This window comes from Branchiostoma floridae, chromosome 2 (genome assembly GCF_000003815.2).
Source record: "Branchiostoma floridae strain S238N-H82 chromosome 2, Bfl_VNyyK, whole genome shotgun sequence".
NCBI classification, from domain to species: Eukaryota; Metazoa; Chordata; class Leptocardii; order Amphioxiformes; family Branchiostomatidae; genus Branchiostoma; species Branchiostoma floridae.
Window position 1 is genome coordinate 23,062,228 of NC_049980.1, and position 14,773 is coordinate 23,077,000.

A 14,773-nucleotide genomic window follows, 5' to 3' on the forward strand; every position below is an offset into this window, starting at 1 on the left:
GTCAGTGAGCTTAGGAACAAACCACAAATTTGTCTGGCTGGGTCGGATCCAACAACACTCGATTATATTCATGTTTACTTCTCAAAACAATTACCATAATTCCTCGTAACGAAGTTAGTAGAATTATTCTTAAGAGCGCTAGAGCTATAAGATATACAAATCGCATTTTCGTGTTATATTCTTCGGGATAGCCTATGGTGTTTGAAAAAAAAGAGAAAGGGGCGGATATGTATTGTCAACAATGGCAATAATTGTCCTTTCATCGACCCCAGTAAATATTTTTGGCTGTGCAGCTGCAGTGTACCAATTTTTATCATTCCGTTTAACTTGTGTAATCTATGTTCTCCGCATAGATCCCTTCAGGAAACCCAACATTATCAACTGTTTGTATTGCTTACATTGACAGAGAGAACCTTAGATTCTGATAAGATGGTAAAACAGATTAAAGATTTTGAAAAAGCAACACATTTTCTATTCATTAACTATAAATTTGTGATAAAGTCTGCTTTGGAAACTTTGGGTGTTATGACGGTCTTCAAGCGACTTGAGGTTTTCAAACAACTCTATTACTTACTTTAGGAAACGTCGTCGTCTTCACCAAGTAATATTAGATAAGCCGCATGCGTACAGACATTCAATTTTGTTTTCCGCAGTGTCGTGGGCCCTCAATATCAGACACAACATCGAGATTATATCAACGTATCTGTTCAGTTACTAACTTAGAAAGGTTTCACGCCCCCCTCCCTGTTGCGATCAGAAAGTTGTTCACCCTTCGCATATCTCTGTCATTCAGATTGCACGATAATGATGTTTAATTTACTTTGCGAATTGTAGGACTAGCTACGGTTACACCATCGCATCCTAGTCTTAAGCTATTCCAATAACATCCAAGATACGTATGGCAACGATATAAGATTAAACTGATAAATGAGCTTTACCTTTGTTGAGAGCCTCCCCAAAAGAGCATAGGAGTAAAACTCCCAATGCGATTTTCCAAGTCATTGTCGCCGTTCTTAGCCCTCCTTAGTATCCCCCGTTGTATGCAGAGTTGATGTAAGTTGTAGTCGCTGTATCGCAAGTTTGGTGAATATGATGAGTATAAAGGTTCGCTCTCCCAGTTGTATTTAAAAGCTTCCTGTCGTTCCTACGCCCCGGAATTTGATGTAACAATCCAGGTATGCCGAGACAGTGGGCTGAAAATGGGAGGGTACTGGCCAGCGGCCAGGTCGGCTATTGTTCGCGCATTATGGTGAGTCAAGTGCGAATTACCCTGCGGCAGGTAACCTGCAACTGGAGACAAAAGGTGCTCTGAGTGTAAGTGTGGCGATGTGGAAAGACTTAAGATTCTCGGCATTGTTTTATTTAAATACAGCGATAGTTTTAGACATTTTGCCGGTTGTAGTATCATATAAAAAGCAAAAGTAAGTAAGAAAGAGGCAGATGGAAGAATGGACAGATAGGACTGTTTGCTTATTATGTATTGTTCAAGTGTCGTTCAATACGACAATCACGTAGTGGCTAATTCAGAGCGAGCAGGTGAAAGTGCTGTTTTGAATCAATTTAACAACATTTGGAATGTTTTACACACTTGTTGGACTCCATAGCAATTGGTATCCACACTATAAGGGACTTTTTAGTAGACAATTGTGATGTTTACTGATCGGTGTCCAGAGGTCACACGTGTTAAAAACAGCCTGAGCCGGTTTATCAGTCAAAAACCTTGGCGCAATTAGGGAGCGATCTTTCGCCCCTCGGGAGCATCTCATATTCTTCTTCTTATATCTAACGAAACCGATTTGTCTACATGTGTATATGGGTGGCAATCAGATAGCAGCTATTATTATCCGAACCAAAGCTTCTACTGTAAGGTTTCAAGTTTAGAGGGCAATTAAAAACATGTCGTCAGGCCGGTAATGCATTTGTGTGCGCGTCATCTCTTTGAGCCAATCTATTCCTGCTTAATGGGATCATCCGATATCATTTCATGTGTTTCCCCTGAACTATTAGCATGAAGAGATTAACGTGCGCATATGATAAGTGTTTGTTTTTGTACAAATCCCCCGAACGTGAGGAGTACTTGTGATTACCTGAGTCATTTCACTTCTGTAACGATCCCAGAGCGTGTTCAACAGCCCGGAAAGGTGACGGGACGGTCTTAAGATATGCTTCTTACATTCAGGTTTTATTTAGACATGCACTGTACTTTCATTAGTATGTTTTAGGACTATCGACCTTATACTAGCACATTGATAGCGCTTACTGTAGCTGTATAGGTCATTTGTAGACTGAGAAAGTGAACGCACCATGTATGGCAATAAAATATTTATGTGACGTTGGAGTGGGGGCGGTCCCACACCTGTGGCTTCTGGTGCGGGCCTCCACTCCCATGTTTACGTATGGGAAATCCGGTGGGAAAAATACAACAAGATCATGCTGCTTTTCTTTTTAACAACATGACGGCATAAGGAAGCAAAGGCACACCTTAATAGATTTTTTTTTCAAAGCGTACGGTAGAAGGTATTTAGAACATTTTGTCATGACACACGAGTAAGACTTAAATCAGTTGACTACATAATCGAAAACGCTTCCCTTGCAAATCGTACATGAAAATTGTACATGAAAGAGTCCAGGAGGAACACCGTCTGACCATGCTAATGGGGACACGGCTCATTACGATAATCGTCTGCACAAATCCTGAGCACGCGTGTTTGTCGTCTTCTTTTAGAAACGAATTCGTAATACTATATCTCTGCCTGACCTACCGCTATGGCCGGCGCCATTAGCTTGAAATGGCGGCTACGTTAGCCGCCCCGTCATAGGTCGGTGCTGTCAAATCTGGCTTGACTTACGGTTAAAACTGTGAGACAGCGGAAACAAATTGCAATTAACAATTATATAGACATTAATCAATGATTAGTATAAGGTATAAGGTATATTTTTCCATAATGCTATAACTTTAAACTCCAGGTCCCAGACATGATCAGTGACTTGGCTTGCACTCAGAACAATAATTTCTTTATTATATATATAAGGGGCAACACTAAATGAATTTCTGTGTGAATTTCTGAGTGAACAAACGTGGACACCACTCATCCTTACTTACTGTCCGGCGTTTGCTAAGTTCTCACCTCTCCTATCTAAAGTTTTCCATTGCCTTGCACCATAGATAATCTGGACAAAGGTCAATAAACAACTGCATGTTATATAGGGAGTCAATGAATAATTACGTATGTTATATAGCGCGACCCACTAGCACAATGTAAGCTGATCATCACGGGTAAAGATGATAAACCACACCACCACCGAACTACATTTAGGTGTCAAATCGGATTCTACACAACAATTATCTGATGCTGTCGAATCTCAATGCGCCAAAGACATTGGTATTCCTTTGCAACGGGAATTGTAACCGATACCCAAACACAAACAATTATGAATTCCTTGCTGTATGTTACAGATAGCAGCCATCAGCGGCGCAGGGCCAGTGCAGCGGTTGTTCTTGTACCGAGTGGTTCGGGTACCGTGAGCTTCAGGAAAAGGAACTCCAGTATCTTCGAGAAGAGAATCTTCAGCATCTCAAGAAGAGGAGGTCCAGCATCTTAAGACATCATGACCGTCATCACCAGCTTCTCGTCGGGAGATGAAAAGCGTGAAAAGCATAACTACAACTACGACTGCACCTTCGCTGGTGGGAAGGAGCGGAGGAAGTACTTCACCAGGCAGTTCTTCTGCATCTTTCCCCCGGTCTACCCGACGGGATCGCTCTTCCAGCCGCCCAGCGTTTTCAACAGCGGCTCCTGGAGTGTCCGCCTGAAGCTCAACAGGCAGACATCGCTGCGCCAACGGTACATACTGTTTTTAAGTTCTAATTAGGTACAATGCATAACGTTCAACAACAACAAAAAAATACTGGAATCTTTGTCAGAAATGTCGGTGACTGTTCAGGTGCTTTTAACGTGGCTTGAGTAGGACAGGTGTTTTTAAAGTACACATTATTCTACCTAAGATGCTTTTAAACCTGTACTTTTAACAAAAGAAACTCTCGTACAGTGTCGTATATGTCGGCAAGACTCTAGACTCTGTCGGGCAAACTCGGTCGCCATTTGTAATTTATTAATTGTTATTTTTAATTGTTATTCTTGACATGTATCATACTAAAATACTTTATCTATCTTCTATACTCATTGATATGAGACTTCCATGGGGTTGTATACCTGTCATCTTTATTACCAGCAAAGGGCAACTTTGTTTAACGTTACCAATTTGAAGGTAAAGAGTTCATACAATCCGTATAAGAAGGGACAAAAAGCAACCCTAGGCCATCAACCTCCGTCTTCGATTCTACAGCTTGGCATTCCGGCCTGGCATGTCGTGTTTGTTATTGTACTGCATCCATATTGTCCCGTGTTCAAGTTTGCAAGTCAGCTTTCACGTTTTGGTATTGGCAAAAAGTACTTTCATAATTCTACAAATCAAGCATTTCATAAGTGGTTCTGAACATGCCATCGTTGCATTTTATCTGTATAATTGGGGCGGTAAGCTATAGCTTAATTACTGCTTCGTATCCATCAGGAATGAGAATATTGATGATGCTTCCACTTCTGTTTTTGCAGGAGGACCCCCATCTTCCTTCGGAACTACACCCAGCCAGGCTCTGGATTCACCGTCCGCTAAGCACACGGGCGACCGAAATGCCTGAGGATGTCAACGAAGAAATGCACTCATAAGAAACAAAGCTTTACTCAAGTTATAGACCCGGCGGAATCGTCGCGTATGAACCTATTTTGAGATCTATCTGTCATCATGTAAGTCGTTAAAGAACATAAGGGTCACGCCCCGCATTCGTCAGTGTTATTCTTGTCTATGACACCGTGCCAGCCTCTGTGAGTATGGCATCAATGTGACCTGATACCAATTGCCATGACCTATGCTTGTAATATACAGTCTGTTTGGTACTAACTAAACGGGGTTGCAAAGTTGCAAACAGATTTGTTGGGCAGATATTGCACAGATTAAAGGTAAAAAAAATCATCTCCTCCTTGACATAAGCGAAATGGCAACCACTGTCATAATTTCTCTTCCTTAGTTGGCTTTTGCTAAAACGTTTGGCTTTCGTTAGACATTGTATTATGTATGTGAAAAATCAGCAAAGTATGCTTCATCGTGAATTTCTCATTGCCATATTTACGCCTGTGGCTCACAACGTGTACTTAGCTACACGACATACATGTAAGCCGCCACTTCAGCGGATTAGGCGGGTCGAGAGTTAAACTATTAACATTGATATTCCGTTACAACAAAACGTGAAAGGATGACAGTTTAGTCAGACATAAATCGATATCAAATATCGCTGAACATTGTATGAGCCAGTCCCCCAGTTTTCTTATCAAAATGTTATCTTTTTTAGATGAAAGTCAAAAATCGCTGATGAGTATTTCGTTGTCAAAGAAATGGACACCAAAGCTTCGTGCAAAAGTGCGAAAGGACCTTTCCACTTGTAAACATTACAGCGATACAAAAGAGCTGCGTGTTTTGAATTTTTGAAATTCTATGCAGGGTGTGAGGTCTGGATCCCAGCGAGAGCAAGTGGTGCACGCCATGATCCACATGTAGCTGGCAGCGGGGAACATTGCTGTGATAAATCAAGGCTTATATTACGTTCTGACCCTACAAAAGCTCAAGCTGTGGGCCTAAAATCAAATATGCCTTTCTCTGTGTAGTATTTGCCTAATGTTTTATGTCACGTTGTTCTGATGTTCTTATATGTCTATCAACAAACTTTTGATGAGAATATTTGGACATCTGAATATTCCTGCGAGACCCTGTAACAGTCGTGGATTAACACGGCGTCACTCTTTCATCAAATTTGTTGTTGCTGTACTTTAAAATATTTATGTTCTTATTGGTCCATGTTTTGTACAGTGTATATATGTTTTAAGTTGTCTGCATGGAACTGTGATAGATATATTGTCTGTAGAGTGCCCATGAGACCCTCCACAACTTTCCTCGTCAGAGACGAAAACATCGACTAAAAGAGAATAACACTCTCAGCTTGTCTGTTCTGTAAAGTTAATAGCCTGGTAATTTCCACGCATCTACAGAACTGAAAGATAGAAGTCATCAACTGAGATCTGCCAAAAACCCGAACCACTCGGTACTGTCAAGATCTCTTGTCGAGGAAAGGCTGCCATCCCTAGAAGAGTATTTTGATAACATCTGTGCAAATGAAAACACTCTACGATGAAGAGCGTACTTAAGACGATGTCTGAGTACGTACATATTGAAGGGGAATAAGGTGGTTTCACATGTTTTACATGTGTGTACATTCAGGAGAACAGAGTTATTTGACATCAAACCCATCCACAGCTCGGGAGGAGACTTACAGAGCATCTAATATATACTTTTGATATATTTGATGATTGGTTGAATTGTGGATCTGATGTCAAAATGTGCTATTCATATATTGTACGGATACTGAGATCTCGCGATAGATAACGAGATGTTGCCTCAGTAATGTTGAAATTGTTCGGATGGTATGTTGTAACAGTAGAGATGTTTGGGAAACGAATCTCCGCGGAAAGGCAGCGAGGAGGGGGGTCTCCTCTATTGGCCTGCACAAAACCAGACCTTAGAGAAAATGGGATCACTGTCCTGTCTTATATTCTGTAAACTATGTGTTTATATCATTCAGAAATAAACGTTTAAAAATTTCCCCCTGGCATGTGTTTTATTGCTATTGTTACGATGTAAGGGAGGAGTAATAGTGATAAAAGTGCTATATTGATCATATCATTTATACATCTGGATGACAAAAATATGTGTGATGTTTTTTTTGTACTTATGATGATATTTCACTGAAAACTGGGGCTTGTTAGTAGTATTTTAGATCAAAGGTCTAAGGTACATTTTGAACTATGACGTCACTTGGCGCCATTCAGTATTGACAGGTGACCCACTTGTTTCCCGGACCTCTGCTTGAGGTGGCCTTTATGTTTATGAAAACAGCCAACCACTTGCAGAAGTAAGTGGATATTGAAAACACTTGTGATGCCCTCAGCATCAGGAGAATGCTCATGCGATAACAACGGACACCGTAACTTCTGCTGTCACATTGGCAACACGGTGTCGGTGGGATTCTAATCTTTCAGTTGAAGCGGTTTCTTGGTTTCTTGCCAGATAAAGTTTGGTACTTTCACATCTATAATCGACATCTAAAGTTCTTGTCGCCAGAGAGTTTTGCCGTGAGTTGCATTGGAAGTAAACAGAAGTCCTACCATCATCAAAAGGTAAAAGGTTTTTATGTAAAGTCTCGTTTCTTGTGGTTCGATGTCTTTCTTGCCATTACCAAAACTTCTGTTCATTATCAATTTAGACCAGAGGTGAAATTTTTTTTCATGAACCGCAAAGCAAAGTAACCGACGCAACTTTTTGAGTGAGTTTACTGATAAATGAAATACCCCGAACAGCTTCAGTGATCGATAGTCGTCTGTATCATATTGTACCACGGTTTCCCTTCCTATGGACAGTGATGGACAAGGCACATGTCAGGTGGGTTGATGACAACTTCCAGGTGCTCCTGGACGAGCTCGAGTTGAGCCCCAGCTTCTACCGGCTGCTTCAAGCCAAGAAAGTATTTTCTTCTGAGCAGATCAAACGAATCAAGGTAGGTCATGTCATTCTCTTATGCAGAGATGATCTTCGAAAGAAAACGATGTCATGTGTGTGAGTGTGCTTTAAGCGGGTTGTCCCTTTGTTAGATTCATCATTCTTAAGACGACAGTCTGTGAGGTACTTCATGTATTGATGGGTTAGTTCTCGAGATTTGCACGTTACAGTGAAAAAAGGGGGCAACTAGAACTGCGATTAGTACAGGATGAAATATACAGTTTCGAAATAAACCCTTGCGGATCGTATCGTAATTCAACAACGTAAAAGTGCCATGTGTCAAGGGGTGCTCAGAGTAACATGAGACCTGACGCAGGAATTTAAAACGGCATGAACCAACAACTTGAAGCTGTCGTCTGCTCCATCCGTAACGTTATTGTAAAAAGTTTAATATTTCGATAAAGCAAAAAATTCTTCCCAGCTGTTTGCACGCCTCAATTTGGCCCTTACCGTTTCCATATAACATTTAAAAACAATTGCCCCGTGTCCCCTGATGTGTGTCACACTTGTCCACATCAACCAGGCCGAGTCCACCACCAGCCGGCGGAAGGCGAGGTTATTGACATTACTGAGGCAGCAGAACCCGGATGTACTGAGCAGGTTTTGTGACGTACTTGTGGACACGGACCAGAGAGGACTGGAGAGGCTACTTAGGGACAAGCAAAGACAAAGTGACCATTCACACGTTTTTACTGTATAAACTGTTTGGTTGCACCGCATTGCTATACTATAAGACTTGCTTCGCAGTGCGTTGGTAGGGATTACTGTTATACGAAGATGTATAAGTGTAGACATATCGGTGTTCTTTTTCAAAACAAACTTTGAACTATTGTTAACGAAAGCAATGTCAATCAACTGTGTCATGAAACGATGTTGATATGTTTTTCTGCTATATCAGCAAAGAAACATCCCGTCCTCTTCGAATCCGTTGACCGAGGCAGCCATCGTCTTGAGACGGGACAAAGACAAAACTTTAAGACAAAAGCAAAGAAACTGACGAGGCAGATTGAGGCGGGCCTTGAGGACGAGAACTTCGTCCTGGAGCGGTTGGTGGGAGGAATGCTGAGGACCCGGGCACAGGTGCTGGAGGAAAAGCTACTACAGGACAAGATCAGGGGGCAGAAGAAAGCCATGGAGAGAAAAATGCTACAGGACTTACAGGCAAAGGTACAGGCCCTCGAACAGGAACTCAGTGACTACAAAGAGGCACAGAAGGTGATTTGTGAAGAGAAAGAAAACGCCATTAGGTAAGGAACTGGGATTTGATTTGATTGTTTCCAGAGATATTTCAGGTTTTTGTCACATGTAACTTCAGAATTTCATTATACATTGTGTTTGTGTCAAATATTATAAAAAAAATCCATGTAATGACCAGATAGACAGTGACTAAAACCAGCCATTGTGTGGTTTTGACTAAGTACCTAGTAGGTATTAGCTATATTTTGGCGACCAGGGCTAACGCAGTCATAAACGAAATTTCACATACAGAGGTAGCTTCAATTCTTCAATAGTAAGATGTCTAAACATCATGGTCTTCTCCAGAGACATGGAACTCGCCACCACAAGGATCTCGGAGTTGGAGAAGTCGCTGGAGGAGGTGGTTCAGGAGCGGGACTTCATGAGGCGGGAGCGGGACGCTGCTGTCCGGGCCGAGTGGCTGGCGACATTGGAGAAGACACAGCTGATGAGAGCCAGGGAGGACGCCGGGGAAGGAGGGAGAAAATTCAGGTAGGTATAGAAGACGGCCGACGTTGATGTTGCTTTTAGTGTAGGTAGGGATTTTGTTTGTTAAACCGCCTTTAGGCGCAGCACATCAGTTTTGTACGGTACGCAAAAGCTACATAAGACTGAAACGACGTTAATGTAAGTACTATACTGCAAGGTTATTGACAATCTGTTGTCTGGGGGAAAAGGGTAACTGGACCTGACTTGATGCAAATCTTAACGCATTATCATCACGATCTCCCAATGTTTCTGATGGAACTGTTTTCCGAAGTTAGAGGTACATTGCCAAATCGCAAAATACTGTGCCATAAAGACGTTTATATCTATGAGCAAATTACAGATAGTTTATTTCAATTAGTAAAGGTCATAAAATGGCTCAATATATTTCTATCCCAGGAAAGCACAGCAAGGAGCGCCTCCTGTAGGATTGCCAAAGACGCGCAACGTACACCCCAAAATGAAACCTACGGTATGTTGAGACCACGAGCCTGTTGTAATGTTTATCGCAACCTCCCATTTGGTTCAAACCATGTTGTTTCAAAGCAAACCTTAACTTCATCTTGAGATTTGCGCAGACTTTATGACTTTCTTTCCCCTTCTTCAGGCTCTTCGTGCACTGCTGCAGAGATGATAGCTGAGATGAGACTGACTTGCTACAGACACGTACCGTCTCAAACCTCTTAGATTAAAACAGCTGAAACACGTTTGTGATGAAGCAGAGTAAAAAATACCCCCGTCTTCCTATACAGTATCAGAGTGGGTTAGATATAGAAGCAAACATTATTACATTGCAGGAATTTAGTATTATTCCATCAACTGCTGTCAGTCAGGTACATACAGTTGCATGCAAATTGTTCAACTCTCTTCACATTCTCACTATTTTGTCGAATGAGGAATATTACAACTGCAGAACATGTCAAAATCCTATCCAATCAACAGATTGCTTATTACTACTTTACTAATTCCGGATCAAAATTCAATATTTCTTTCATTGTCCATGCAAAATTGCAAATTTCACGACTTCGGTTCCTCTTACGACTCCCTGATAAATCGTGAAATGTGGTTTGTCAACACATTTGGAGTCATTGCATAATAACAAATATCACGATTCTTTCCGGAATCATCGGAACACGGGAGCTCCACATGGCCATGTCAGACCTTCTGGTAAACAAAATAACATAATGGATGTTTTCGTATTATCATATATTGTTTAATTAGCAGAATTTTTATGTTTATTCTGTATTCTTTCTTCCTTTTTGTAGTTGATATTGGACCATACAAAAGTCACTGTACTTTTTGTCGTGTCAATAAAGCTTGACTAGTAATCATCATGGCGGACATTGGAAATGCAATAGGGCAACCACTTGAGCTCTCCTGCATGTGCTTATCGTTGATATTTGGGAGATTAAGCTAGGTACAAATAAAGAAGAACTGACTGGACCATGTGATGGATCCGGACATAAATCGTCAGACAACAACACGTGTGACTGCGTCCGTCCGGGGTGCACAAGGGGAATATGATTGTGTATTCGTAATTGGTGTGTACGGACAGGAGACTTGACATCCAACTATAGATATCAAACATTGCAGCTACAAAAACAAGGAAACTAATTTTAGCTTACCGAGTTGAAGATGTGAAAAATTTGCCGTCTATTTCTTGTGCAAACTTGACGTGTATTTCGAGTAATCTATACCAATCATACATTTGTTATAAATGCTGTATGCAAATTATCATTATCATGCATGTTAGAATTTCTTGGGTCAAGGAGTCCTTTGTGTGTTAGAAATAGAATTTCGTCAAAGATCACGTCTATGTTCAGTTTGATAAATTACACGTTGCCCAAGTTCATACATGTCACTGGAGAGTACTAAAGATACTTTCCAGTCACATTCCTACTGAACCGCCCTTTCTAGTTCTCCTTGGTAGTTACTTTCAATGTAACAGACCCTTTTCAACATTCAAATTATTATGTTGATGACGTACAGTGGCTTGTACTCTGGGGAGTGTATGGATACAGTATAGCTCGAGCGAAATGGAGCACAAACGTTTACATACAAGTTGCATTCATCCAAGTGAGTGCCAAACTTAACATCTCTTTATTTGTGGTTCATTACCTGGCTACACCAGGTAGACAAATAAAGGTAAGTTTTAACTTAAGACGGAACTATGACAACAGCTTACAGTACATCCCGCGATAACGTCATAGGTCACAGCGACCAAGGTCATCAGCGGATCCCAGCAAGATGGCGGGTAAGGCTTTTACTCTTTACTCTCGTACTGCGGGTTTCACTTTCCTCAATAATGCTGGTTATCGAGCCATCGATCTTTATGACGTGTATAGATTAAAAATATATAGTTGAATAGCATCGACCACGCAGCTAGTCTGAGAAATACACTCGCCTTTGTCTGAAAAGTGCTTTTAAACTAGTCTTGCAACTTACAGAACGTTACACCTACTCGTCAGTAGGCATTAAATGTCTACAAAATACTAACGTTACTAGTAGGTGGGTTTCATGTAATTCGAGGTTTTTAAGATTCTTTGTATCATCATTTTCCTACCAAAGTAACTTTTCGCCTGGTCGCTTTTATGACAAAGTTGTCGAGTAGTGCAAGATATTGATCCCTCTTTTCTGGGCGTTGTCTTTGCGCTGCATGTCACTCTGCTATTTCAATAATTGTGCCTGTGCAGCATTTTTGTTGCATGTCAATGAGACGCTGTGTTCGTGACCTACCTCGCATAGTCCATTGAAGCGACCTTAACTAGGTATCAAATGAAAAGTTGTTAAAGGAAATATTGCATGAGGAAGAATGCGATGAATTAAATGGAGCTTCTCGATGATTGCTTACGGTAGTAAAGGAAATAAGACACCAGAAACCCTTGGTATGATCAATGGCAGGATTTAGCATAGAGAACGATTTAGTCACAGTTAAGTGCCCAGGGGCCGCGTTATGGGTAAAGGGAATCGGACCCCTATACATGATGCGAGGCGGGATGACAAAACTGTACGGAAAAGCACATCGAAAATCCCCTTTCCAACCTTTCTAACGGAATGCATTTGAAAAATCAACCTGTTGTTGAGCCTGTTGTCTGTTACAAATATGCGATCTGATCGATAGAGCGGCTCTTAAAATGTAGAAAAGGAAAGTTATAAGGAAACAGATGTGCTACGTGCGTCACATTCAAAAGAGATAAAATTAAAAAGAAGCAATATTTCAGATTGACATTTCAGACCTGTCTAAATTTTCAATGTCGAATGCTATTTATTACAAAGTACATGTGTATGTAATGACAGATGTGAATATAATGTAGAAGCAAAAAATACTTTTTAACCACCACTGCATGGTATACGATTTGTGACATATGGTGGTGCCCGTGACTTGCTTGAGATTTGCAAACTAATTTCAAATTCAAAGCGACTTCAATGTTGCCCTTCCACGTCTGCAGACTTGAAGGCTCAGATCGAATCCAACAGCCAGAAGCTGATGGACTGTTTCAAGGCTAACGACATGAAGGGTCTGTCCGAGCTGTATGCGGAGGACTGTAAACTCCTGCCGCCTGGGATGGAGACTCAGCACGGTCGCCAAGGTGGGCTGATGGCTGTGTACAATAATATGCACTGAACATATGTGCGGATGGTTCTTGTGGTGATGTATTTAAAGACACAATAAAGGCTAGCCTTGGTGGGTTAATGATAGATTAGTATCACGCGTACTGTAGTCTAGTGGTTAGCAACCCTGCCTCTGGATACAATAAGATCATCCCGGCTGTGTCGCTCACCCGACCTCCACGCACCTGAAAAGGGTTGCAGTTCTTCGGACAGGACGTTAAGTCATGGTCCACAATTCTTGTTCTTATAAGAAGACCTTGGGGAATTTACCGTTACAATCATCCTACAAATGCTGTGCATAGTTTCTTCTCTGCTGTGTGGCGACCAGTGGAAGATGGAAGATAGGCTCATCTGTTCATTCAATATGTAAGCCCATTCAGTTGCGGTACATTGGCAGTAAACAATCGAAACGGGACTACTAGAAGTACTTGGAGTAAAATTCCTAGGACTGAGGGGTCAACATACCCACATCTACAAAAGCATTATGAACATCACTTTTGACTTTGTTTCACGTATGCAGGCGTGCTGAAGGCGTTGACAGCTCTGTGGGCGGAGGGTGCCCGCTCCATGGAATTGGTCGTGGAGGAGCTGGGACAGCTGGGAGATGACGCGGCTTTTGAGCGGAGCACCTACACCGTCAAGAAGGGGGACGGCAGCGTTATGGATGTGGGCAAGTAAGTATGGCGATAGACCTGGATATCTAACGGCACAGATCACGCCAACACTGAGTCTGTTATTTTCCTTCCTTCGTCTGTTTAAACATTACAAAACAACAACAAGATAACAATATTGGGCTATCTTCCAATGATTGCGGTTGTTGTTTAGGTATGTTGTCATCTGGAAGAAGATCGGCGGCGCCTGGAAGCTGTACATCGACGTCAACAATTCCAACAAAGCCTGAGAGTCCATCTGCCGACATTCGGGACACAGAAAATGATGACTACGACCTCAAAAACACTTGCTGAAGCAAACAAGCAGCAAAATGCTTCCTGATTCCACTCCTTTCCACTAGACGCAGATTGCTAACCAATTACTTTCCGCCCGGTCGCTGATAAAATTACCAAGTTGTGCAAATATCAGGCCCCCTTTCCTGGGTGTTGTCCTCGCGTTGCATGCATGTCACTCAGCTATTTAGATTTCGTAGTGTAATATGCTACAAGCGTAAAATTATGATTTAAATCCAACAAAGCAGATAAAAAATAAAAACAAGATTGTTCTCTATCTATGAAATTTGTTGCACGGTCTGTAAAATCTTTAGTCGCTCAGCAGTAGAAGCCTCTAGTGGAAAGGTAGTGTAAACAAAAACATGGAATAATATTTGCACGAGATGCCATACTCTATCTGAGTGAAACGATAAGTTAGGACTTTAGAGTTAAGCTTAACATGACAGTAAAAATCCCTGTACGCTAATAAATGCCTCGCTACATTTGCAAAACTGTGAGTCAGTAACTGCAAGCAGATGCAGTCCCAGAACTTGCGTATTCTAGTCAAACAATGGAAGCAAAAGAAACGGACGGGAAAAAAGCCATATATCACCTGAAAATTAGCTGTCCATACATCAACATTCTGATTACTCATCAATATAATAGGCTAATGTCGATAAGAAAGTAGTGTTCCGGAAATTATGTACTGAAGGGAAGGAATGTGAACGAGCTTTGAAAAGTCGGATTGCACGTTTACATTTAGTTTACATTACAAAGAATGTGTATTTAACACTTGCGTAGCACGCTTATTAACCATCAATAAAGGTCAGTAATAAAACCTTCGGTTAGAA

The 14,773-nt window shown here is 41.4% G+C and overlaps 3 protein-coding genes and 1 long non-coding RNA gene across 6 annotated transcripts in view; 3 read left to right on the forward strand and 1 right to left on the reverse strand.

The window, feature by feature from the left end:
• The window catches only part of LOC118409338, a 34,762-nt gene extending 33,579 nt beyond the window's left edge, over window positions 1-1,183 (reverse strand). For both annotated transcript variants that reach the window (XM_035810298.1, XM_035810297.1), the window contains exon 1: window positions 939-1,183. In XM_035810298.1, coding sequence (XP_035666191.1) covers window positions 939-1,002 — 64 coding nt within the window. In that variant the 5' untranslated portion in view covers window positions 1,003-1,183. The remainder of the gene's footprint in view (window positions 1-938) is intronic.
• A 2,282-nt stretch (window positions 1,184-3,465) lies between these two features.
• Window positions 3,466-6,713, forward strand: LOC118410092. Its single transcript, XR_004830521.1, has 2 exons — window positions 3,466-3,845; window positions 4,614-6,713. It is a non-coding gene; the product is annotated as an uncharacterized LOC118410092 (long non-coding RNA).
• Window positions 6,714-7,099: 386 nt separating this feature from the next.
• LOC118403297 lies at window positions 7,100-11,460 on the forward strand. 2 transcript variants are annotated; one of them, XM_035801955.1, is made up of 7 exons: window positions 7,100-7,286; window positions 7,527-7,663; window positions 8,189-8,336; window positions 8,564-8,912; window positions 9,208-9,393; window positions 9,787-9,859; window positions 9,995-11,460. In XM_035801955.1, exons 2-7 carry the CDS (start codon window positions 7,529-7,531, stop codon window positions 10,019-10,021), a joined length of 918 nt encoding a protein of 305 aa, XP_035657848.1. In that variant the 5' UTR covers window positions 7,100-7,286; window positions 7,527-7,528; the 3' UTR covers window positions 10,022-11,460. The 2 variants fall into 2 exon arrangements, with proteins under 2 accessions (XP_035657848.1, XP_035657856.1); XM_035801963.1 differs by lacking the exon at window positions 7,100-7,286 and having other exon boundaries at window positions 7,331-7,663.
• A 139-nt stretch (window positions 11,461-11,599) lies between these two features.
• On the forward strand, window positions 11,600-14,760 carry LOC118431580. Its single transcript, XM_035842825.1, has 4 exons — window positions 11,600-11,641; window positions 12,837-12,977; window positions 13,520-13,673; window positions 13,825-14,760. The coding sequence occupies exons 1-4, from the start codon at window positions 11,635-11,637 to the stop codon at window positions 13,898-13,900; spliced, it is 378 nt and encodes a 125-aa protein (XP_035698718.1). The 5' UTR covers window positions 11,600-11,634; the 3' UTR covers window positions 13,901-14,760.
• Window positions 14,761-14,773: the final 13 nt, after the last annotated feature.